The sequence below is a fragment of the Protopterus annectens genome, chromosome 5.part0, assembly GCF_019279795.1.
Source record: "Protopterus annectens isolate FY-2018-M chromosome 5.part0, PAN1.0, whole genome shotgun sequence".
In the NCBI taxonomy this organism is placed as follows: Eukaryota; Metazoa; Chordata; order Ceratodontiformes; family Protopteridae; genus Protopterus; species Protopterus annectens.
Window position 1 is genome coordinate 1,848,134,591 of NC_056735.1, and position 26,946 is coordinate 1,848,161,536.

General features: G+C 39.3%; 1 protein-coding gene across 1 annotated transcript in view; it reads left to right on the top strand.

Moving 5' to 3' along the window:
• ATP7B (ATPase copper transporting beta) overlaps positions 1-26,946 on the top strand; it is a 649,813-nt gene that overhangs the window by 482,468 nt on the left and 140,399 nt on the right. Inside the window, exons 14-15 of the mRNA XM_044071673.1 lie at positions 3,333-3,515; positions 19,221-19,428. Of these exons, the coding sequence (XP_043927608.1) occupies positions 3,333-3,515; positions 19,221-19,428 (391 nt within the window). The remainder of the gene's footprint in view (positions 1-3,332; positions 3,516-19,220; positions 19,429-26,946) is intronic.

Genomic DNA, 26,946 nt, shown 5'->3' on the forward strand with positions numbered 1-26,946 from the left:
AATGCAATATGCTGCATTTTATATGATAAATCCTTAATTTGACAATGCTGCCATATACTGTTCAAGGACATTTTGATATCCTGGATCATTAAAAACTAATTTGTAAATAAGTACTGATGTATTTAGTAAGACCTTGAGAGGCCAGGAAAAACTCCACCAAGCATGCTTCAAAACAAACCAACATTGTACATTTGAAATGCAGTATCCAAGAATGTCCAATAATATTCAGTATTATTCCCTCTTGCTTTGCATTTTTTTATTATAGAAGTGAAATAGAATACATAAAACAGGAGCAAGTGACTGTCAATGTGCCTGTGAGGTAATAAGGTCAACATGGAGAAATGGGGTACAGACTACAGATTCAAAGACATTTGTTTTCTCCACAGTCTGATGGGTTTGCACATAACATGAACCAATACCATTACTCTATGTACATGAGCTGAGCCAGCCAAAGACAACCTTGGGGTGAAGACATTATGGTACTGTCCATAGGTTCATAGGGTGGTACTAGGCTATCAGCCCTAGGGCCTATACAAGCCTAGCCATAACAATTCCCTGGCTATTTCTTCCCACACTATTTCCACTGTCATTAAATGCTTCATCATCGACCCCTTGGGACAGAAAGATGAAAACAGCTATTTAGACTACATAAAACACCACTCCTTGTAACTCTGTCCCATTTTTTCTGCAGTTCATCATTATGCCTCACTTCCTAAATTTCTGGTTTGTAAGTTGTCAGTATGTAAACTGTACAGTGGATTCTGTTGTCATGACCAGCCATTGTTGTAGTCCTCTTTCATCTACTTTGTGCTTCCATTACCTTCCTGTTGCCAAACATATTTTTATCAGATGCATGAATGGAAGTGGTTCCAGCAGTCTGTCAATCAGCATTCATTGCTCCCTTCTGTCCTGGTCCTGTGCCTCAGTATACAGTGATAATTGTCTTGTTCTTCCTAAATATGTATCAGTCTTTTGGATCCATAGTAATTCCACAAACTGGTGGGAGGTTGGCATAATGGTTAATGTGTTTATTTTACAGGTACAAGGGTTTGATTCTCACAGGGGGTAATTGTCTAGGCTTAAAATGTCCCACGAGGGCAATTAGCCTAGTACTAAGCATTGATGAAACTGAGTTACATTAGAGTAACAAACCACAAAGAAACAGAATGACAATGCCAGCTTTCATAGTATAATAAAAAGTATACCCCACAACCTTGTATTTCTAAATTTAGTACTACTGATATTGTGTAATCTTGAGAGTAAAGAGAAACTTCTCTTCTCCCACAGTTTTGGGGTCTCATTTAAAAATACTACATCTCCTTTGAATTGAGATTTGACTAAACCTAATAAATAAATTCCATTCTTATAAGTGTACATCAAGGAAGTTTCTGTATCCTCAGTTTTTGAACAGTTTACTATGCAAACCGTGTAATTTGTATCTGTAAGGGTGGGTCATCCCCCAGCTTTTCTCATCCTTCTCCAAACAGAACAACAAAAGCAGTTCACTAAACAGTTTTAACATTCCTGTCCTAATTAACAGTCTGTGTCCAGCTTATTTCAGGAAAAGACTCACTAGTGATGCAGCCGATGCCATGCCTCTTAACCTGTGTGATGCCTCAGGCTCATTCGCTCATTCTGTTTATGATTCAGTGGCAGTACATATGTATTCCAATTTCAGTGATGTTACAATGGATGATAGATTCTCTGGTGGAAAAAATGGATGACAATTCCCCTTGCCAGCAAACAAAAAAAAATTCTTCTACATATGCTGTTGCTGTGAGAAAATGTCATTTGTTGGTCTCTAATAGTAGCCCCAGTCTGAGTATAAGCAACACCATGGTCATTTAAACTGTCTTTGACCTGTAGTGCAGCAGATATGGCTAATAAGTTAGCTCTGACTTTGGGAGTGAGTGTAAGATAACTGGGCTTATGATAACTGAATGGCTAGAAACCTTGTAAAATTGTAAAATCCCACTGGACTTTCACAAGTCCTGAACCCATAACTTGATGTGCAAGCTTTTCTGGAGAATAACCTAATGCTCCACTAAAAATAAATATATTTTATCTTTTACAACCATACTTAAATTTCTTAACGTGGAGAATATTTGTTATGAAAAAGAACAGTTTCACTTAAATGTTATATCAGATGGCAGTGGTAATCATTCCTCTCATAGTGGTATAATTTTCTGAATTTTGTAATAAAATGTGTAGAGCTATCTGATTACAGCAGAAGTTATAACTTAGTATATTATAGAGTTATCAGAGGGAAATGCTAGATATTTAAGATGGTTAGGATGTGAACATGCAGTCTACCTATAGTCTCTGTTGTAGACTGTAGAAGGGCATAGGTATCTGCATATAAGGGTGCATACAAGGGTTGTGTGACTGTGGGACAATGTCAGTCACATTTGTGACTACCACACGTCAGACTGCTTCACTGCTTGCCCAACCACTTGGAGCTTTGACCATGTTGACAATGATGGCACTGACGTTGTCATGCTCTCACTCTGTAAAGGGGAAAGAACAGGTGATGACATCTACAGTACTGGCCTAATAATCAGCAGGCACAGAAGACAGAAAAGACTGCAAAATGATAAAAATCCTGGTATGGGACATATCATCATGAGTTACAGTAATCAGGCTTCTGGAAGTAAATCATAAGCTTCACAACTGATCCTTTGGCTCACTTAACATTACTAAGAACATTTAACATTATTAAGAAAATCACATTCATTCAATGAATGACTTAAAGTGATGAAAGGTTTTCCTTGTTCATCTCTGACGACTTTTGTCCTATACCAGTTATCTTTAAATGAAGGTAGTCAAAATGTATAGGTTCACTTTTCAATTTGCTTGAAATACCTGCCTGCCTATAGCATTAAACTAGAAATCTGTACGAATGGATTGGAGGTAGAATGCTTAAGATGCATCATATTTCATACAGTGTATGCACGCCATTTTAAATTCGAGTAGGAAGAGCTGAATTGAAAATGTTTTCAGAATAATGCAATGTTTTATTGATGCAAAATTAGAAATATTTAAGAATGCTGTTAAAGACTCACCTCTATATTTCAGTTGCAACTTTTTATAATTTTCTTAATTTGGTAGTTTTTGCTGGTCTTGTAGGAAACCTTTCAGAAGATATTGAATCCACAGATATGTCTAAGAACAAATATACATTTGCCCAAATGTACAGTAACATCGAAGCATTGTCATAAGGAATGCTATTAGACAGTCTTGTAATGAACTGGATAATAATTTTACATGCTGAACAAAATATATGTTTTTTTCAGACAAAATGTAACAAAGTGTTTGCTAATTATTTCTTGCAGATTAAGACAGTCATGTTTGATAAAACTGGCACTATTACCCATGGGGTTCCCAAAGTAATGAGGATGCTTATACTTGGAGACATGGTCCACCTAGCCCTGAAGAAGGTACTTGCCATTGTCGGTACTGCTGAGGCCAACAGTGAACACCCCTTAGGAATGGCTGTTACAAAGTACTGCAAGGAGGTACACATTCTGAACTATCCTATTGTTTTTCATGTTTTCTTATCCATTTTCTTGGGGGGATCCTGTTGTTGCACACTCGTACAGCTTCACTTTGCAAAAGACTGGCATGCATCAAGTGCCATATATTCAGTAAGTAAATCAAAAATGGTTTTGCAGTTTCATTTTTTAGTTTTTGCTTAAGACTTTCAATTCATGAGTAAGATAAACTCATAGAGTAACTGTTGGGAAATTGAGAGAGGAAGTGAAACTTGCATTCAGTGTTATAAAGTTGGCACTCTGTGCAAAGTAGCCATGGTACACACAGTTTAGGTTTATATGCAACATGCAACCTTCTACAGAGGGACCTCTGTAATAAAGGCTTACAGGAAAAGTTACCATCCATACCTCTTAACCTCTTAGCACAAACATTCTGGACAAATCCAAAAATAATTGTGGAACAAAAGCCCAAAACCAGGGAGAGATTATAAATTCAGAAAGTTGATAGAATAGCAGGTTTTGAATTAGCATACCTTTTCTAAAACTCAAATTTTTGTCATTTAGTGACATCAGTCTTCAGTGATTTTTGTTTTTGATTTACCAGAAAAAACATAACAGTTTATGAGGAACAGACTAAAACTATGAGGCAAAAGTCTGGAAATTTGCAAAACTCTGGACAGTTGAGAAGCATGCTACCATTACAGAAATTAGATCATGCCAAAACTTTCTAGACAGTGATATAAGAACAATCCAAGTAATGACAACAACCAGCACAATTCTGTCAAAAGCCATATGGGAGTTCCACTCTAGTGTGCGTGTGTGTGTGTGTGTGTGTGTGTGTGTGTGTGTGTGTGTGTGTGTGTGCATGTGTGCGTGTGTGCGTGTGTGTGTGTATGTGTGTGTGTATTCTGTGTGTGTGTGTGTGTGTGTGTGTGTGTGTGTGTGTATGCGTGTGTGTATTCACCCCTGTGCGCATGCAGGCATTCTTTTAAAACGTCTAATTTAATACTTCTGTTAATCTCTTTACTGTACAATTTTTCATGTTACTTTATGTTATGAGTTACTTCTTCGATATGTCTTTCTCATTACTGGCACCACAGACCGATTTCTTCCATAAAAGATGTAACTTGCATGTGTCCCATTCATTCATTCCTTGATTATTTTGATCTTACCTCAAAGGTATTTCTGTGGCTGTTTTAACACTCATAGATTTAAACCACTGTGGTCTTAACCTTTTTTGATAATTTGTAACTTGTCTGCCTAAAAGACTGAATAAATATCACCCGTGTTTGAACAGGGTTATGTCATAGTCAATGGATTTATAATTACACTTTTTATTATTTTTGAGTTATATGTGTGCACTTTTTGGGACATTTTGGAAGTAACTGATTTACTTCCAAACTTGCATTTATTTAGGCATAGGATTGTAATGCCCCAAACATTTGAGACTACTACACTTTGAAGTAATAAGTTACTGCTTTCACATTCTGTAGAAATGTTCATGAGGAGAACAGTTGTCTAATTGCTCCTCCGAGTATTTTGTGGTGTTTTGTACTACATTATTTATATTCATAATTTATACAATTTAATGATTTTGCAGTGGTATTTCAATGTGATATTTTAATAGTATCGTTGGCTGTTAGATTGATGGGGGTGAGTTTCAGTGTGGGTGTTCATGTTATTTGAGTTTCAGTGGGGGTACTCATGTAGTTTCAGTGGTACCAGTTTATCAAGCATGTGTTTTTTTTTACCTGATGTTTGAGTCCCTAAAAGGGTACTTGAGAGTAGAGATGTGGACATTTGCAGTCTAGTTCTCAGAAGAGAATGACGATATTGGTGAATGTTATAGACTTCAAATGCATCATCTTTTTGACTTTCATTTGAACTTTCTCTGTAAAATTATGTTTTGACAAGTCAATTGCTGGAATAGACTTCTGCTCCCTGTAACCCTGAACAGTATAACTCCAGTACTGGAAATGGAATAACTTAACTAATAAATAAAACAGGTACTGATTATATAAGAGACTTCTCTGCTGTTGGTGCTTTGCTTGTTTGTGACATGGTCATTACTGCAATGATTTTTGAAAGGTGTGGACTGCTTTAAAAAATGCTATCAATTAGTTTTGCTATATCATGTTGTTTGGAGTTTGTTCTGTTGTTCTAAGGTTCCATTTATTATATCACTCATTCTCCCAATACATTGCTATTTCTGTTGAGGGCAGAGGTGTGGAGTATATACCTCTCAATCTTTTAGCACAAGAAATGTGGCCAAAGCCTAAAATAATAGGGGGGCAAGGCCCAGAACTATGGACAATTTTTAAATTTTGCTATTACAAACTTAGAAAGTCGCTAGAATAACAGGATTTGTGTTAGTGTGCATTTTCTGAGGGATGTGAAGTCTGAAACTCAAATGTATATAATTAGTTAGTGACTTCAGTCATCGGTGATCTTCCAGAAAACCACAAATTTTATGAGGAACAGACCAAAATATGAGGCAAAAATCTGGACATTTGAGAGGTATGCATGTATGCATCATATGTCTTCTCAAAGAACAGAAAATAGTGAATGTTTTTCCTGGGAGGTCGTGAAGTGGGATTGTTGCTTTTCATCCCCACATGAAGGCAGTTATCTATACCCATTTAATTTATTTCAAACAGCTGATCACATACTGTACATTCAATAAGTTTTGATGTAGTCACCCCTGTTTTCAGTATGGCTGTATGAGTCAAGACTGAGCTTCCAAAACGGCATGGCTATGTGCCTACAAGAGGCCATTGGTGACCGTGGGCATGGGGGTAGTGTCAACAAGGGATTCACTGTCCAAACATCCACTAAATGTCTCCATGGCATACACCTGTAACGAGTCTGTGCATGTCAGTCTACCTGTTTGAAAGGAAAATGCGGACTGGCCGAAAAAAAAAAAAAAAAAAAAAGCAAAACAGGCACATATCAAGTCTGAAATTGACACCTCAGAGAAAAGGGAATATTCTGAGAAATGGCAGTCTGGGATTTGAAATTTTATTTATTTTATTTTATTTTACATTTGTTTACCAGGAAGGACCGACTGGACACAGGTCCATTTTCAGCGGAGCCCTGGGGAGAAAAGCTCCAAATACAGTAGAATACAATGGATACATATTGACAGGATAAATCATACAGTAGCTCTATACAGTTGAGCATACTTAGAATACAATCTAATAGATACACATTGACAAGATAAAATAATACAGGAGTTCTTTACAGTTGAGCGTACTTAGGATAAAATACATTTTTTTAAAATAACTAATCATCTTCTTTCAGCTGTTCCCGTTAGGGGTCGCCACAGTGGATCATCTGTTTCCATTTCTTCCTGTCCTCTGCATCTTGCTCTGTCACAACAACCACGTGCATGTCCTCTCTCACCACATCCATAAACCTTATCTTAGGCCTTCCCCTTTTCCTGTTAACTGGTAGCTTCATCCTTAGCATCTTTTTCCCAATATACTCAACATCCCTCCTCAGCACATGTCCAAACCAACGTAATCTTGCTTCTTTGGCTTTGTCTCCAAACCTTCCAACCTGGGCTGACACTCTAATATACTTATTCCTAATCCTGTCCACCCTTGTCACACCCTGTGTAAATCTTAACATCTTTAACTCTGCCACATCCAGCTCTGACTCCTGCCTTTTTGTCAATGCCACGGTCTCCAACCCATATAACATAGCTGGTCTCACTACCCTCTTGTAGACCTTCCCTTTCTAACTTACTGGTACTTGTCTGTCACAAATCACTCCTGACACTCTTCTTCACCCACTCCATCCTGCCTGTACTCTCATTCATCTCTCTTCCACATTCACCATTACTCTGAACTATTGATCCCAAGTATTTAAACTCATCCACCTTCACCACCTCTACTCCTTGCATCCTCACAATTCCTCTCTCTTCCCTCTCATTCACACACAAATATTCTGTCTTAGTCCTGCTGACCTTCATTCCTCAAAAGTGAGTAAATACTAACATAGCTGAGTGTGAGTTAAGTATTTAGTATTTTTTGTTTGTTTGTTTTAGAAATATAGGGGCTTTATCCTTGGGTAAACAAGCAGAAAGAATGGGAGGTGGAGAGCCACAATTTTATAGTTAGTAGAATCCCAGCAACAGTGGGTTGGTATGGCCTAGCCTGGGGGGGGGGGGACGGGGACATGGGCAAAGCCAGTTTTTTATGTAGTGGGTTTTGAAAAGTTTTTTGAACTGGGAAGCAGAGGTTGTAGAAGTTAGGTGATTTATAGGTTCATAAGTTCATAGGTAGGTACTAGGCTATCTGCCCAAAGGCATTTATAAGCCTAGCTGGAATGTGTTGGCTTTCGCCACCCCCTTAGATTAGTTCCCTGTGCCTCTATCCAGCAGAGCCATTGAAGTGATCCCTGGGGTAAACTTTCTGTTTCCCATCCACTCGTCAAGGTTTTTGGGAGAGCATTCCAGGTTCTGGCAATAAAGCAGGCAAAGAGAGATTTGCCAGCCTCATTATTGTGTTTAATGACATTTATGTGGTTCAAATTCATAGATTTTAAGGTTTTGGAGGGGGTTAGGGGTGAATTAGTTGCTGAAGGGCAGGAGTTTTATCAGGAAGGTAGTATAGCTTATGTGCAATTGTGAGTTGGTTGAGTAGGACGAGTTGTGGAAACTCAAGCCAGTTCAGTTACTTGAGGGCTGGACAGTGATGGGACCTATGAGTGGCTTCAGCAGCAAACTTGGAAATCTTGTTGTAGTAAGATTCCATCTTGGTTAGTTCGGTGTGGCAAAGGTTGATAAAGATAGGGAAGGCATAAAGGAGGATGGATAGCAGATGGGTTCTAGCAATAATGACTTTGGTGTGTTTAGTCATGAACTGACAGTTCCTATAAAGGAGTCCAATCTTTTTGTTGACCTTCTTGATTGTTTGGGCTATATGGATGTCGAATTTCAGATTATTGTCAATTTCTATGCCTAATAGCTTAGTGTGAGTTGTTGGGGTGATTAGTGTATTATCTTTAGATTTTATGGCAAAATTATTATTTACTGGAGGAGATCTACCAGGGCTAAAGAGAATAAGTTTATTTTTTTTTGAGGATTGAGTATACGTTTGATGTTGGTGAACCATTCTTCGGCTAAGGTAAAGTTATTTTGGGTGATGGTTTTTAGTTCGGTCAGGGTGGGTGCGGGCCCATACCTCTCAACTGTACAGATTTTCGCAGAATGTCCAGATTTTTTGCCTTATATTTTTGGTCCGTTTATCATAAAATTGTGTTTTTCTGGCAAATTAGTGGCAAATCATTAAAGATTGAAGTTAGAAAATAATAACAGACATTTGAGTTTCAGACTTCATACTCTTAAGAAAATTCATGGTAATGCAAAACCTGTTATTCTATCAACTTTGTAAGTTTGTAAGAGCAATATTTAAAAATTGTCCCTATTTGTATCACTTTTTTCATTTCTTTGTACAGATTTCTTATTCTAAGAGGTTGAGAGGTATCGGCACATATAATAGTGGTGTCATCTGTGTATTGCACTATAGAAGCAGAGAGTAAGGATGATGCTATCTGGTTAGTAAATAGTAATAATAGCAAGGGATTGAGGATGGACCCTTGTGGGACACCTATTGCTACTGGTAGTAAGGGGGACAGTTGGTCTTGCCATAAAACTGCCTGTTGATGGTTTGATAGATAGTTACTGGACCAGGATATGGTGGGGGAGCTTATGTTAAGGGTAGCTAGGGCTTCTAGGAGCATACTATGGTTAACCATATCAAAGGCTTTGGATAAGTCTAAGAATATGGAGGATATGAATAGACCATTGTTTCCATGGTGATTAACAATGTTGGAAATGAAAGCAGTGCTGTGGTAGTGCTATGGGAAGGTCTAAAGCCATCCTGGGATGAGGATAGTAGGTTGTTCTTTTGGAGGTAATGCTTAAGCTGGGTATGAACTACTCTCTCTAATATTTTTAATAGAGGTGATAGAATTGCTATGGGGCGGTGGTTGGTAAGCTCAAGGGATTGACCCTTTTTGTGCAATGGTATAATGTGAGATATTTTCCAAGAGTGGGGTACTTTGCAGTCTGTTAATGACCTGTTTATGAGGATGGCCACAGGATAGGCTGTGGCATCTGCTGTAATCTGTAGGAAATCAGCAGGTTGGTTGCCAGCTGCTGGTGTGGTTAGTTTAATTTTTTTGAGGAGTTTAGCAATTGTATTAGTGGGGACTGGGTTCAGGGAGAAACTGGAGTAGTTGTTTTTTGTACTGGAAAGGGTGGGGGTTACTGTTGCCGCGTGGCTGGTATTTGATATATATAAGTTCCTGGGGGGGAAGCAAAAAGGTTTAAAAGAGAAAAGTTTGAGATTTGCTCTTTTCTTGAATATTTAGTCTTTTTTTTTTCTTTTTTGGTGTCTTGGCACTCAATGTTACATGTAATTCAAAGTCAAATTTAAAGTATGAATCTCAGTATGCCATTTTGTTTGGCTGCATAATCATGGCAATGGCTGCTAATTCTAGCACCCCACACGGAATGCCTGCTTAGCATGAGAAGGAAGCAATGGCCATGTTATACAGCTTACAGATCCAGCATAGGAAGCAGCTGTTGGGATAGTATGTGGGTTCATTTCATAAGATGGATGTCAGGTATATCAAAGCAGATCTACTGGTATCGCCCGAACTACTGAGGAAGTAAAGTGTGGGTACGATGACCTGTGATACTACACCAAAATTCTTGAGATGTGGGAAGCACAGGGGAGGCAATGAATGTTCTGAATCCTATAGCAGATGTTTGCCATTTGTATTCTGACTTTCACAGCAGTGTTATTAATAAGGTTTGGATCCTCTGAGATACCAGGATGTGTCTGGTTGATAGATGTGGGTGTCTGTATGTCTGCTCTGGGTGCTGTTGTTGGCTGCTGTTGCTGTGGAACTGTGGCACTTTGTGGGCAGGAGTCCTAGATATAGCTGTCTGAATACTTTCGCTACCTGTATGCACTACCTGTATGCACTATCTCAAACACCTGCTTGATTGCTTAAATGTGTGGTAGTTTAGCTGCTTTTACTGATGTGGATACCATCTCAGCCTTTTGATTCACTGCATATACATGTGGTAGTGTACTTGCTTTCAGAGGGTGTAGGCATCTTCTCAGACTTCAACTGTTTTGTACATACAAGTATAGCTGTACACTTGCACTTCTGTCTGTATGTGAGTTGCAGCTGTGTGGGATAGCTAGTATATTCCATGTGTCTTTTTGAATGTGCAGGTTGTGAGGTGAATGCTGTTGCCTGCTGCAGGAGGCAACAAAGGATTTCAGTGTAGCAATGTGTATGGGACTCTTACCTCCTCACCTGTACTTATATTATTTGTAGTAGTAGAACATCTTAGTAATGACACCTTTCCCTTTCTGTCTCCCTTCTTTTGTTCATGATAGTACCCTTGAGACACAGGTGTGTCCTCCATTGTCTGATACTGCTCTGGAGGAGGCTGCATCTAAGACGAGCAAACAGGGTGGTAGTGTTTCTCTAGGTGCATTCTTACCCATTTTAGGCAGTTAGCCTACCCTAATCACCCACCCTGGCTCAACCAGAGGTGCAACAGATGGTGGACATGGAAGTTGATGAGGTATTGATGTGCTGGTCACCACTCATCAACCTGTCCTGCAGCAGATTTTAGATTCACTCTATTGGATGTCCATACCATCGGGGCATCAGAGGTGGGTGTTGCCCTTGCCACTGGTGAACTGGACCCAGGACTTCCATCTACATAGTCCCAGTAATATTCCTCTTGGGATGGCCAGCAGCTGGCACCAGTCCAGACTAAACCCTCATACCATGCTGTAAATACATCATATTTATCAGAATCCACAGAGATGTACTTACCCTTCCTCTATGTCTAGAGATGTGTTATTCACATTTTTTTAGGTATTCTAATATTTGTGTGGAATTATCTTTTCCGGCATTTCTATATCTGTAAGAATCAGCTGCTCTTTCTTTCTGTAACCAGACAAGGATTCATCTGAATGCCATTTTTATTTTCATACATTTCAACCAAGATATATTCCCAGTACACCATTCTTTTTAGACTTCCTTCTATTCTTTAGTCTTTCAGTCTGCACAATTCTTAAAATAAAGAACATTACCTCACTTCCTACTTCTTAGTATAAATTCAGATTAAGGTTTTCTACAGCTTCTGTATTTGAATTTTCTCGCAGTTTCATTCTGCAGCAGTGTTACAGCTCAAATTGGCATTGAGTAATTCAATTTATTATGTTGTTAGTGACTGCTTTGCTTTGAAAATGTGATAACCTTTTTGTTTAAGGTTTATGATTATTACTGTGTGGGAGTGCCTGCTGAATTTGCTGTTTTAGTTTCACCCTCCAAAATTAGAAGTCACTAGTTAGTTTGTTCACTTATGTTTATTGCAGGTCCAAGCTTCATGTTTAAAGAGCTCTCAACTGCTTTTTTTAACTAAATTCTTGATATTTTTAAAGCTCCTTCATTGAGTCATAATGTAATATTGACTTCTATACTCCAGCTATATTTGCTAACAGGGAGCATTCACTGCAGGCTGAATCAGTGTACATTAAAGTGTGCCAGCTTCACTGGGATGTGCTGCTGACCTGAATGATTTGAAACACTTGTACACTAGGAGTGTTCCCCTCATGTAAGCAACTCTCACTGAGATAAAGCAGATGGCTTAGTGGTTAAGGTCTTCGCCTCCCATGCACAAGGTACAAGGTTCAATCCTGACCTCAGACCAATGCCTGTTTGGAGTTTGCATGTTCTCCCTGTGTCTCCATGGGGTTTATCCCATGTCCAAACAATATGCTGAGTGTTTCCATCTCAAACTCACGAATGAATGGAGCTGTGGGCAGCAGCACAAACTCTACATGGTGCCCTATAGGGGAAGAGTTGTATAGACCAATTGCTTTGGGCATCTACTGTGGTGCGCAGTATCCTCAAGATAGGGGAACATGGATCACAGACTGCGCGCTGTGGCAGGGCTAGCCACTTGACGTTGTAAAATATAACTCTAGGTGATTCAGTCATGTTGACTAATGTTGCCATGTCACCAAAAATGAGCATGGGTAGTTACCGGTGATAAGTGGGTTGAGGACCCGGCCTACTCTGACTCATGCCAGGGACCCATGCTAATGGTGGGAGAGGTATATGTGCCCCCATTTGCCAGTGTGTGCCCACCATAAAGCCCAGCAGCCCTGGGTCAATAAGCTACTGGCTGGCCGGTGTCTAGTTGCCCAGCCTGGGTTACCTGGGATAGCTTGGTTGAGCAAAAGCTGGACATAAAACCAACCAACCTGCCTGCTACACTTAATGTAAGTTCACTGACAGGATGCAGCTTGGAAGTGGATGACATGATGATACGGAGGAGGCTGGACATCCTATGTATCCAGGAGATGAGATGGAAGGGCACTGCAGCAAAGCCACTTGGCTTGGGATCGAGAGTCTACTACTCAGGTGGAGGGCAGGCTATAAATGGAGTAGGATTTGTGGTGAGAGAAAGGCTTCAGAAGGCAGTAAGGGATATCATCAGAATTAATGACAGACTCATGGCAGTCAGACTCCAGTGTAATGATAGGGCAGTATGTATAATCTCAGCCTATGCCCCACAGCAGGGTTGTGATAGTGAGAAAAAGAGTGCATTCAGACAGCAGTTGCAGGATATACTAGATAAAGCAGGACAAAAGGAATTAGTGTTGATAATGGGTGACTTGAGTGCACATATTGGGACTGACAGAACAGGATATGAAGATTGCCTGGAGCCACATGGGTGGGGCAACAGGAATAAAGGAGAACCCATTCTAGACTTCTGTCTGGCAAATGGCTTGATAGTAGCCAACACATGGGTCAGAAAGAGAGACAGTTACAAAATCACATACAAGAGTAGTCAACATGCAACTCAAGTAGACTTCCTCCTAGTAAGGAAAAGGCACTGGGGCAGAATCCATGATTGCAAAGTCATCCCCAGGGAAACAGTCGGCCCACAGCATAAACCACTAGTTGCCACAATCAGCTGAAAGCAGTGGTCAGAGAAGGCTGCAAGGTCAACAGAGACCAGGCTGAAGACCTGGAAGTTGACTGGAGAAAAAGTACAACAGTTCAAGGAATTACTCAGGGCTCTAGCACCCCAGGAAGAGGAGGAAATAGGTGGAGTTGAAGAAGAATGGCAGTTCCTAAAAACATCATGTATTAGGACTACAGAAAAGATATGTGGCCAAGTCGGGTATGGAAATAAGATACATAAGGAAAGCTGGTGGTGGAATGCAGAAGTCCAGAAAGTTATCAAAAGAAAGGAGTGCAGGAAGAAGTGGGAGATAGAAAAAACTGACCATGCTAGGAAGGACTACTGATTGGCTATCAAAGAAGCTAATAAAGAAGTTGCAATAGCAAAGAATACGGCATCGGAGGTGCTCTACCATCTTCTGGAAAGTATACGGCATCGGAGGCACTCTACCAACTTCTGGAAAGTGACTCAGTAAGGGGCACAAATAAACTATATCAGGTTGCAAGGCAAAGACAAAGATAAAGAAGATAGTCAGACACCCTTCATAAGGGATGCCAGCAACAACCTGCTCACCAGCCCAGAAGACATCAAAGGCAGATAGAAAGACTATTTCCTGCATCTGGCACAGAAACAGCCTACAATGAGAGAAGAAGAGGAGCCCACCCTAGAATAAGTAAGAACAGCACTAAGGAAGATGAAGTCAGGGAAAGCAGCAGGCTCAGATGAGGTCACAGCAAATATGATAAAGATGCTAGGTGAGATAGGTGAGAAATGGCTCCTGAGGGAACTAATAACAGTGTGGGGAGAAAAGTGTATCCCAGATGACTGAAGAATAAGCATACTCATGCCAGTGTACAAGAATAAAGGGGACATCCACAACTGTGGGTAGTACAGAGGTAAATGACTCCTGAGGGAACTAATAACAGTGTGGGGAGAAATGCATATCCCAGATGACTGGAGAATAAGCATACTCATGCCAGTGTACAAGAACAAAGGGGACATCCACAGCTGTGGGCAGTACAGAGGCATCAAACTCCTACCACATTGCATGAAAGTTCTGGAGAGGGTGATTAATAAATGGATATGCAGAGTAGTAGAATGTAAGACAGGAGATGAGCAGTTTGGATTCAGATCAGGATGCAGCACAACTAACCTGATGTTTGCATTGAGACAGATACTTGAGAAGAAGCTAGAGATGAGGAGAGAGTCCAACTGGGCATTTCTAGACTTGGAGAAAGCATATGACAAGGTCCCAAGAAAGCTGATCTGGGCAGTACTGTGGAGGTTTGAAGTCCCAAAAACATTGGTAGAATTAGTGCAGGCTATGTACAAGGACCCAATGACTCAAGTACGAAAAATGTTCGGCCTCGCAGAGGGGTTCCCAGTGGGTGTGGGTGTACATCAGGGTTCAGCTCTGAGCCCACTGCTGTTCATACTGGTGATGGACTACATTAGCAAACAGGTTGGAGGGGATGGATCAACAAAACTACTGTATCCAGATGATGTGCCAGTACAGGCAGACTCTGAGCTAGAACTTCAGCAAAGGATAGGAGAATGGAATGTAAATCTGAAGGCACATGGGATGAAACTAAGCACAGATAAGATGGTGGTAATGGCAGCAAATTGGGAAAATCAGAAGAAGCTGAGAATAGAGATATAAGGGAAGATAGTGGAACAGGTAAACAGCTTCAAGTATCTGGGAGGAAAAGTTGAGGAGAAGGGTAGTCTGAATGAAGAGGTCAAAGCTAGAATCAGAGGGGCTGCAGCCAACTGGCATAGAGTATCAGGTGTAGTCTATGACAGAAGACCAGTACTACTGTATGGTACAGAAACCTGGGCAGTAAAGGCAGAACAGTTGAAGCTAGAGGTGATGGAAATAAAGTGCCTGAGAAAGGTGACAGGATGCACACTGTGGAACAGACGAAGAAATGAGGACATAAGAAGCCAAAGTACCTCCAATTGCAGAAAAGATCAAAGAGAACAGATTACGATGGTTTGGGCACATGTGTAGAAAAGCAGAAGACAATCTGGTGAGGAAAATTTGGGACAGACAGGAAGAAGGTAAGAGGAAGTGAGGGCGTCCAGCAAAGAGGTGGATGGATTGTGTGAGAGATCTGTGACAGTCAGGCATGAGTGTTGAAGAAGGCAGGAGTGTGGCACTGAATAGAGAAAGTTGGCGACAGTTAACACGATACCCTGACCCCATGTAGAAAAATGGGAAAAGGGGATCTGATGATGATGATGATGATAAAACAATGACTTAAACAACGATATCTGTTTATCATAGTAGTGGTGGAACTTAGTAAAGAAATGTAGCAATGGAATGCAAAGTTTGCACTGTTCTCTTTGAGCCTATACCATTGTTGCTTGTACTTTTGGTGTTTTTATCAGTCGTATGCACCACCCCAGCCTTGGACCTTGTTATATCAGCCTCTGTTCAGCCATTGTGTGCATACCATAAATTTGCAGAACTCTTAATCTTTTGTGTGCATATCCAATTCCTAACTCAAAAGAATGGTCAAGTACAACATGATTATCCTTTGGCCAAAATAGTCTAGATGTGTCCATTGTCATGCATTGAAATAGCCAATGACTATTAGTTAGGTTTTACAGAATAGTAGTCCTTTAACCTTGGCACCTTGGATTAAGGAAAACTTCACCTTGGAACTCAAAAATATGTTTTTGTTTTCAGTATATATTTGATTTCTGAGCTATTTTAATGCATGAGATCACTCTACATGCATGTTATAAAATTCTAATGTTTTTCAACAAAATGGCCATCATGGGATTTGCCATATTAACATGATCTTGTTTTACTGCAGTCATGTCCCCTTCCCAGAATCCATCTCTACTCCTCTTTATATGACTCACTCTAGGCATAAGGAAGTGTTGTCTTCCCATTGCATTGACATACAATGGAGTTAGTGTGAATCAAAAGCATGTTGTATGACTTCTGTAGCAGAAGTACTTTCTGTTTTGTTTCCTGAATGACCATCATATATTTTTCTGTCAGAGCTTATTTCAAGCTATTCACAGCAATTATACAACTCCAGCCAAAGAAAGTAACTAAACTGCAGATTTTGTTAAGAATTGGCAGTAGACTCTTAGCTTTGACACCTCAGGAAGAGTGTGGTTATCAGTGCAATCTAGGAGCTACTACCTGACACTAAAACTAGTTTTGCTATTCACCACTGCCTTTAATAGGAAGATTTTTTTATCTTGAATTGTGGAGAAATGTGCTTGCTGTGTTTTACTCAAAAGTATTTTACAAATGTCTTTATACATTGAATTTTTTACTTCTGTTGCATTGCTCCCCTTTAATTTGATATGTTGCAGCATTAAAACACGTTCATTGAAACCATAATGCTTCAGCCTGATAAATTAGTAGTTCTTCGTGCTTTTAAAGTTTTATAAGTAGGTTTCTAGTCACTAAATCATACTGCAACCATACTGTAGAGAGGAAATAAAACTAAGGGTTGAGCTGTACTGTAGGAGATGAGGTTTCCCTTTAATTCTGCCATGTATTGCTTCTTCTGAAAAGCCTGAGTCTCCTTACTACTATAACTATATAAATGTTTTACTAGAAAATGACTGTTGGACAGCTTTTCCCTCCTTTTTTAACTGTAAATGGAATCCCTCAATTAACATTTTATTTGTATTAGTTCCAGCAAGTATGGTGGGTTCCTTGGGATGCCAGTCTTTTTGGACTTCCTTGAGTCACATTGTTTCTGTCAGCTCTCCCTTCCTTATGTCCACATTCTCAACCTAGTCTTTCTAACTTTGCTGTTGTTGCCATTCCCAGTGTTTTCACTCATGTATTGGCTCTTTCTCTTTTACATAAAGACCAACAGTTTCTCTCCCCTTTCATAACCACACTTGAGCACTAAGTCAAAGGTGAGAGACTGTGCTTTGTTTGATTCAGTGCACCCCAGCCGTAGGGAAGGGTGTACATGTCTTCGTCTCCTTCATTTTGTTCTCAGGGCATCTGGGACCATCACTGGTGCATAGGTTCTTACTATGCTTATGGCCAAATGAGATCACTAAGATGCTCAGCCACATCACCCAATACCCAACATCCAGTATCCAACACCCAACAACCAATACCAAATACCCATCACTCAACACCCAATACCCATTACCAGCTATCCAACACCTGATATCTAATACCCAACACCCAGTACTCAATATCTAACACCCAATACTCAATGTCCAGTACTCAGCATCCAACACCCAATACCTGATACACAATACCCAACACCTAATACTTAGTTCTACTTCAGCAGTTGGTAGTGAGGACACAGACTGGCTTATTAAGTACTTTTGGGGTGCTATTCTGTGTTTTCCTCTTCCTCAAAATCAGTTTCCCAAAGGTGAGTTTTGGCTTCTTTAATTATTGCACACATTTGTTGGGCATTAATTTGATTATATACAGGTTCCCACTGTGGATTTCCAAATTCACCTCTCCCATAACTATAATCTTTGTCCAGCTTCCTAGTTTTAGTGTGCCTTGAAGAGAGTGTGGGCAAAATCAGCATGCACTGAATGCTGCCTCTTTTATTTTCTTTAACGTTTTACCTCTCAGTCTACTCTTAAACACGTTCACCTCACTGCTGCACTTCCTCAAGTTTCTGTACCATCTCTATTTTTAATTGTCTTTCCTACCTCACCTCTTTCACTTGACCTCTCAACTCTCCTTCTCTGGTGTACTGTAAAACCATCACTATATTGTACATTTTCTCCCTTGCAGTACTTCCACACCCTTAACTATACCTAAATGTTTAACTACTAGTGCCTATGTTAAGATTAAGGTACTACCTTAATACCCTCTTTCTATTACAACAAACTACCTACATTTAATGTTCCACGATCATCTTTTTTGTTCTCAAAAAGTTATACAAAAATTTAAGGGGATGGTAATGGGAAAATATACTACTGTACATGGAATTGCTTTTACAAATAAAGTTTACAAGCCACTATCCCACCTGGACTAAATGACAGATTATCAATTAAAAATGTTCTAAATATTATGATTATTAAATTGGAAATCAGTTTTATTATAGAAATATTTATTAATTGCATTTTAAAGTAATCTATTTGCATATAATGTGCTCACAACAAATTTAGTCACATGATTTATTTCATGTGTTTAGGTAAGATATTTAAGAGTTTTATGTTTTTGTATTGTTGTTCTGATAAAGTCCAGTTTTACATTTTGGGATGAAAGCACTAAGTAATAAATTGTGGTCCATCTGGACATTTTTTTGTTCTCACTGCTTTATATGTTGTTTAACATTGAGTGATTGCTGTCAGTGGTTGAGGGGTTGCTGTTGTCACACTGTTTATTGATGTCAGTGGGCGAGGCATTGCTGTTGTCACACTGTTTGTTTCCTCCTCAGGCCTTTTTTCAACTGGCCTTCCTGCCCTGCATTAGATCAGCAGACTAAGGTCATGAAAGTTCTACATTACTGCCTTGCTCAGATCCCACTACCCTCGTGTAAGAATAAGAAACCCAGTATGAGACATTCTGTATCTCTTACAAATAATGTGTAGCTTCTGTCTGTTCCAGTGGTGATCTTAGGTTCAGCATGCAGTCCATCGCAACATAATAGCTGGCTATATTTACATGGTTTCTGCTTTAAAGTGCCTCACTTATTGAGCTGTGGTGGTGAGAAATTATATTGCTTAGTCTTGTGGTTTTGTGCTGTTTTGAATTTCAGGAACTTGGTACAGAAGCATTAGGATACTGTGCCGATTTCCAAGCTGTACCTGGGTGTGGAATCAACTGCAAGGTCAGCAACATTGAGGCAGTACTTCTAAAAACTGAGGAAGATGTGTCTTTAAGGAATGAAGAAAACACATATAGGACTTTGAGCGGTGAAATGTCCTCTGGGGAAAGTTCGCTGATCATTGACTCGAGATCTGAAGGTATGTGATGTTTATCAGTCTACACCTACAGCGATCCTACTGTACAATTTTTTGCGTGAAAATAGTGTTTTCTAAATACAGAAATTCAGTCTTATAACTGTACAAATTTCACAATGGGTTTCCGCAGTTCCCGCATATTTAATTATTTCAGTACTTTTATTTAGGATATGAATATCATTATATGAACTAAAGCCAAGTCTGGAGGCTAAAATATACTCAGTGCTTTACATGTTTCACAGGACTAACCACTGCAATATAGTAAACCGTATTTGTGAAAGCATTTTTGTTTTCCACACTTCCTCAACCTCACTCTCAATAAACATTGATTTTCAGGAAATCTAAAAATGTGCCCTCCATACACTTCAGATAGGCTGCAATTTGCTTTAACATCAGAAGAAATGTCACTTTGCTCTTGACTAATGAGAGAGGAAGTTAGTAAAGCCTAGTGGCGACTGACTTCTTCCCCCAAAGGCACACGCACCTACATGTACCCTCCCCAATACACAGACAAAGAATGAATGAATCGATCTCATGATGTCTGCTCACATATACTTTTTGCCATATCTAGCAAGAAAATTCTGAACATTAGATAGGCGGATCACAAAGAAGGCACATTTAAAGACACTGCAGGGTCTCCAGTACCGCCATGTGTTCCAGATCCTCTGCATATCAAGGATCTGCCTGAGGGCGATGGAAACCTGAATTTGGTTGTACTTTTTATTCTGCAGTCTGGTTACCCCGCTAGAAGATGAAGCATCATACAAAACGATTTAGTTTCCCTTTTTAGTGACATTCCTCCATGTAATATTCAAAGACCAATTTCAAGGACATATAAAAGGGCTTTTTTTAGGACTTTTGTCTTACTTTGCGAGCTGATGAATTTTCACAGAATGACTTTCTTTATCTGATGTTAGCCATGTATTCCAATGTAAAAGGCCAACGCACCATGCTCTGATACCTTCCTACTGTTTTCCATTAATAACTATTCACTGTTATATAAGTATGATGTCAGCCCGTAGCATGTTTGCTGGCTTATAATAATAAAAGAGAGTGAATGATTGTATGTGTGCTCTTACACTGATGTTGTTGCTGTTGTGGAGAGGTCATGTGATCATGTGCTTTGCAATAAAGGGAGGATGTGAGGGTTGTTCTTTTTCTTCTGCCTTTTCACCAGACTAATTGAGTTCACGTGTGTTTATTTTTCCTCCATAAATGTATGTTTAATCCGTCTTTCCTGCCCTTAAGATGACAGCGCCAACAGGTTATGGGCCCAGGAGGGCAGTAGGAAGCCAATGGCATAGACTATGTTTTGACAGAGATGAAAAGAATTACGAGTTGTGGGAGACAAAGTTTTTAGGACACCTGCACTTGCTAGGGCTGAAAGATGCCATTCTACGAAATGTGCAGCAGGATGCAGAGGATGACGAAAATGAGGAGGGAGGTGATGCTGAGGAAAATGAGGAGGCCTATGCAGAACTAATACAGTTCTTGGATGACAAATGTTTTCCCTCGTCATGAGAGAAGCTGCAGACGACAGTAGAGAAGTGCTTCAGATCCTGAGAGACCACTATGCCGGAAAAGGAAAACCATGGGTAATTAGTTTATACACCAAATTAACAAGCCCCAAGAAAGCTGCCAGTAAAAGTGTCACAGATTACATTATTCGGGCTGAAATGGCCATTACAGTGCTTTGAGATGCTGGGGAGAAGCTCAGTGATGGATTACTAATTGTAATGATTCTGAAAGGATTGCCTGAACCTTTTAAACCATTTGCAGTCCACATCATGCAAGATGATGATAAGTTGAGCTTTGGTGAGTTCAAAACAAGGTTGAGAAGCTATGAACATACTGAGAAATTTAATGTCAACGTAAGTAATGATAACGTGATGAAAGCAAGTGGCTTTGGAGAAAGAGTAAAAGCGGAGATTACATGCTATAGCTGTGGCCAAAAGGGACACAAGGCACGAGAATGCCGGAGAGAATATAAAGGACAGAGACAGTGGTGTAGTTTATGCAAAAACTCCAGCCACAAGGACAGTAACTGCAGACAAAAGAAGAAAGATAATGTGAAACAAGCAACTGACGTGGATGATCACACATTTGTCTTCAGAATGAATGAGCATCAGATCTATGTATTAAAACAGAAAGGATTAATAATGGACACTGGCACCATGTCACACATAATTAACAACCTGAAAAAGTTTAAATACTTCGATGCAACTTTCCAACCAGAGGAGCACATTGTGGAATTGTCTGATGGGACTAGAACCTGTGGTGTCACTCAGAAGAGAGGTAATGCAGAGGTATGGCTGCTGAACACAGAGGGACGCAAAGTAAAGGTGATGATGACTAGGGCGTTGTACATCCCAACGTATCCACAAAGCATCTTTTCTGTTAAGGCAGCAACGTCCAAAAGCGCCTCTATCAACTTTAAACAAGGACGGGACCAACTCATCTATAAAAACGGCACCAGGGTTGACATAATTGAATATGATAGACTCTATTATTTGGACAAATATGATGAAGAAAACGATGGTGAGACACATTATGGTGCATCTCAGAGCTGTCATGACATTCAAGCATGGCATAAAATTCTTGGTCACTGTAATTTTGAAGATATGTCAGAATTAGAAAAGGTGGTAAAAGGAATGAAAATTAAAGGTAAATTTGAGAGATCTAACATAGATTGTGGAACCTGTATACAGGGGAAATTTGTCCAGAGCAGAAACAGAGAACCAGATGCAAGAGAAAAAAACTGTGCCTGAGCTAGTCCATACTGATTTGGCTGGCCCTATTAAACCAGTAGCAAAAGATGGATTTAAGTACACTTTAGCATTTACTGATGACTACTCTGGTGTAATATTTGTCTACTTTCTGAAAGCCAAGGGTGACACAGTCAAAGCGACTGAAAAGTTAATTGCAGATTCAGCCCCTTATGGGAGGGTAAAGTGCATCAGATCAGATAATGGCACTGAGTTCATGTCAAAAGATTTTCAGTCACTATTGAGTAAAAATGTTATAAGACACAAAACATCCTCACCTTACTCACCCCATCAGAATGGGATAGCAGAGAGAAACTGGAGAACACTGTTTAAAATGGCAAGGTGTATGTTGATAGAGAATGACCTACCTAAAGAATTGTGGACATATGCAGTAATGACTGCTGCTTTTATTCGCAACAGATGTTATAACAGGTGTGTGGGACAGACCCCATTCTTCATGCTAACAGGAAAGAAATCTGATCTTTCAAGGATGAGAGAATTTGGATCAGTGTGTTATGCATACAGCCAAGATAAGAGGAAATTAGATCCAAGATGTGATAAGGGGATTTTTGTTGGATATGATAAAAGCAGCCCATCATATCTGGCCTATTATCCAGACACAGGAAGGGTCCTTAAATATAGGTTAGTCAAGTTCATTACTAAGAATGAAGCAGAACGCCAGATTCAGACAGACCCAGAAATGATGGATGAAGATTTTAGTACCAGAAGAAGTGTGCATGTTAAGTCAGAATCAAAAGCTGATACAAGTGAATTATACTGAATCTACAATAGATGATAGAGACACAAACATAAGACAGGAAGAGGAAAGGCAGGATACACACTACTCCAAAAGAGAGAGAAAACCACTTGCATACTTGAAGGACTATGAGTGTAAAGTTGAAAACGACAATGTGACAGTTAATGTTGACTATTGTTATCGACTAATATGCAACACAACACAGAGCTTTAAAGAGGCCATGACTTTGTCTAACTCGGAGAAGTGGGTCAAAGCTATGAAGGAAGAACTTAAGTCTTTAAAGGAAAACAACACATTCACACTCACTACACTGTCAGAAGATAAAAACGCAGTGGGGGGTAGGTGGGTTTTCACTGTAAAAGACATTGCAGATAATACTGAGACTTACAAAGCCAGATATGTGGCTAAAGGCTACAGTCAAGTTGCTGGTATAGACTACAATGAAACGTGCACCAACTGTAAGTATGACATCTGTATGAAGTCTAATGCAGATGGCAGCTCAGTATGATTTAGAGTTGCACCAGCCAACCTGAAGGCTTTGAAAAGAAGTCAAATAATGATGAAAAATTGGTTTGTAAACTGAATAAGTCATTGTATGGATGAAACAATCAGGATGTAACTGGAACAGAATGTTGCACGATTATCTTTGTAAAAATGTTTTTGTCCAAAACTCGGCAGACCACTGTGTGTACACTAGACAGGCTGAAAATGAGAAAACGGTCCTAATTATATGGGTTGACGATCTCATTATTGCAGCTAGTGACAATGAATCACTGAACAATGTAAAAGAAATGCTCAAAGCTAAATTTAAAATGAAAGATCTGGGAAAGCTAAGACATTTTCTAGGCATTTCCTTTACCCAGAACAGTGGTGAAATAAAGATGAACCAAAAGAGGTACATCACAAAAATTCTTGAGAAATTTGGTATGTCTAATTGTAAAGTGAGAAGTACTCCTTCTGAACAAAAAACAAACTTTGAATGTGACAGTGAATCTACTGACCCAAGAAAATATTGTGAGCTTGTGGGTAGTTTGATATATGTTATGACGTGCACAAGACCTGATCTTAGCTGGATTGTAAGTAAACTTTTGTCACAGCTGAGTGAATCTCATTTAACAATAGCCAAACATGTGCTAAGGTACTTAGAAGGTACATTGGACAGAGAGCTGTGTTACAAGAAAAGTGAAGAGAAACTTCAACTTGTAGCATACAGTGATGCAGATTGGGCAACAGATCAAAATGATAGGCGTAGTACAACAGGTTATTGTTTTAGCCTTAACAGAGACGGGCCTATTATTTCATGGAAGTCAAAGAAACAACAAACGGTGGCTTTATCTACATGTGAGGTGGAGTACATTGAATTGGCAGCAACAATATAGGAGAGTTTGCACCTTGTGCAGCTGTTGAATGGAATGGATGGAGAGTGCAAATGTGTGCCAGTAACAACATCTGAGGACAATCAAGGAGCGATCACTTTGTCAAAGAATCCAGTAAGCCGTCAGAGATGTAAACATGTTGACATTAAGTACCATTTTGTTAGATTTGCACTTAATGATGACAAAATAAACATTGAATATAGCCCAACAACAGACATGGTTGCAGATATCTTTACCAAACCTGCTACGAAATTGAAGATTGAAAGGTTCATGTATTACGTGTTTGGAATGTAAAAAAAGTTTTTTTCCAAAATATGTTCTTAAAATATGTTTGTATACAGCGTAAGAGCAAGTGGGGGTGTTGGCTTATAATAATAAAAGAGAGTGAATGATTGCATGTGTGCTCTTACACTGATGTCGTTGTTGTGGAGAGGTCATGTGATCATGTGCTTTGCAATAAAGGGAGGAAGTGAGGGTTGTTCTTTTCTTCCGCCTTTTGACCAGACTAATTGAGTTCACGTGTGTTTATTTTTCCTCTGTAAATGTATGTTTAATCCGGATTTCCTGCCCTTAAGATGACAGCGCCAACAATGTCATTTGATCACTTTCCCTTCACAAACATTTGACATAAGGGATTATTTCAAAATGAAAACAAGAAATACATGCATAAATTAAAAAAAAAAAAAAAAAAAAAATATATATATATATAATCTTTTATTTTATTATCTTTTCCCCACAGCCAGAGTAATTTGACTACTAATATTATTCCCTTTATTGTCTTTAAACAAGCCTACATGAGGCCACTGAGCTGTCCTAAAGTATTTTCATCTAAAGTATGTGTTTGAGTTCAGAACACAGTAACTTGAGTGTAATGAATTTAATAAGGCAACATGGAAATGATACCAAACCAAATCTATCTATAAAAAAGTGTTAAAGAAAATAATGACATAAATGCTAAGAAAATAATGAAAGAGATGTTATGGCTGTATTCCAGTTAAAGCAGTGGACTGAAGTTAGGATTTATTAATGAGCTGCTTCATGTGCCAAGGGTACAGGGTTTGAATCTTTCTATCCTCATTTGCCTGAGTTGTGACCTTGAGCAAGTCACTTTATCAGACTGTGTTTTGGAGCAAGTGGGAAATTTGGTTATGTTCATTAATGGTCTGTCTCCTGGACTGCATACATAGTAACCAGCTATTAACTATGAAAAAGCTATATAAGCCCCTTAGAGAAAAAAAAAAATTCTGTAATGAAAGAAATAAACGTCTAGAGTAAAGTCTAAAGACATTTCAGAAAATAAGGGGGTTACTCAGGGACATGACAACGGGCTTATTTTCAATAGTTTGAGTGTTCTTTCTCTCATTTACTCAGTTTTTGTGAGGTTCTGCAATAGTTTTGCCCAGTGTCAGTACATAACCTAACTAAAGAGTCACAAATCCATTGATATCGCATTCAAAAGTCTTGTCACCACCACAACGTATCAAAATGTTGCAGCAATGAATCACATGAAAGGGCTGCTCATACCAGTCAGCTAAACATCCTCACTAGGTACTCAGCACATCATTCAGTAGGCTTCTGTTGCTAGGATATATGGTTTCCCAGCATGCAGCTCAATATTTTAGAATTATACATGGATCCTTATTCACCCGCGGTGGTGGTGCTGCGGTAGCATTGTCGCCTCACAGTAAGACGCTGTCCGGTTCGATTCTCAGCTAGAGCGTCTTCTGAGTGGAGACATGCGTGAATGGGCGTACCTTCATTGAAGGTTGTGCGTCAGGCCTGGCAAGCCGGTACATAAAATTCAACTGCCAATCATTAGCGGACCGGAGTTCCACTGTGGCGACCCCTAACTGGGAAAAGTCGAAAGACACAACAACAACAACATGGATCCTTATTCATACCATTCAGTCTTTTACAGCCCTTCTGACTGTACATTAGATTATTTGGTTGTTTATCCTTCAGCCTTTCCTACCAGAATTTGTAGTTATAATAAAGTTGTTGAAATGTTTGCTTTCTCCCAGGAATGTTTCCTTTACTGACACAAACTGAAACAGACAGTATGATTCACTGAAAATGTGATGAGTTTGATGGCCACTGCTGTAGGGAATCTCCCTTCACTGAAGTGTAGCAGTTTCAGAATTTATTATAAAATTTTGTGGTATATGTGGCACTGCTCACTGTCTGTGAGTGTTGGAGACTTTACCCCCCCTCCCACACACACACATATATATATATATACAATGTTCTTTTCTGTTTGCAGTGAATGCAGTTTTGGATGATCCATTTCATCTAATAAAAGGCACATTTCTGACACATAAGGTGAGAATTTTTTATAAGACTGGTATTCTAAATGTTATAGTAGACCTATAATCTGAGCTTTTACATGAATTTATACACATACACACACAGGAATTGAAAAGACAATGGAAAATTCTCTGATCTTGAAATCTATCAATAATCTGAAATTGCTTAGAGTAAGCTATATATATACAGGTATACTGACTGATTTATACAGTATTATTGCCACGCCATCCAACCACTGTTATCATTTAAAGATTTTTAGATATGGGATTTTCATATCCAAGCAGTTATATCTAGTAGTATATGCTGTTTTATTTAGCAA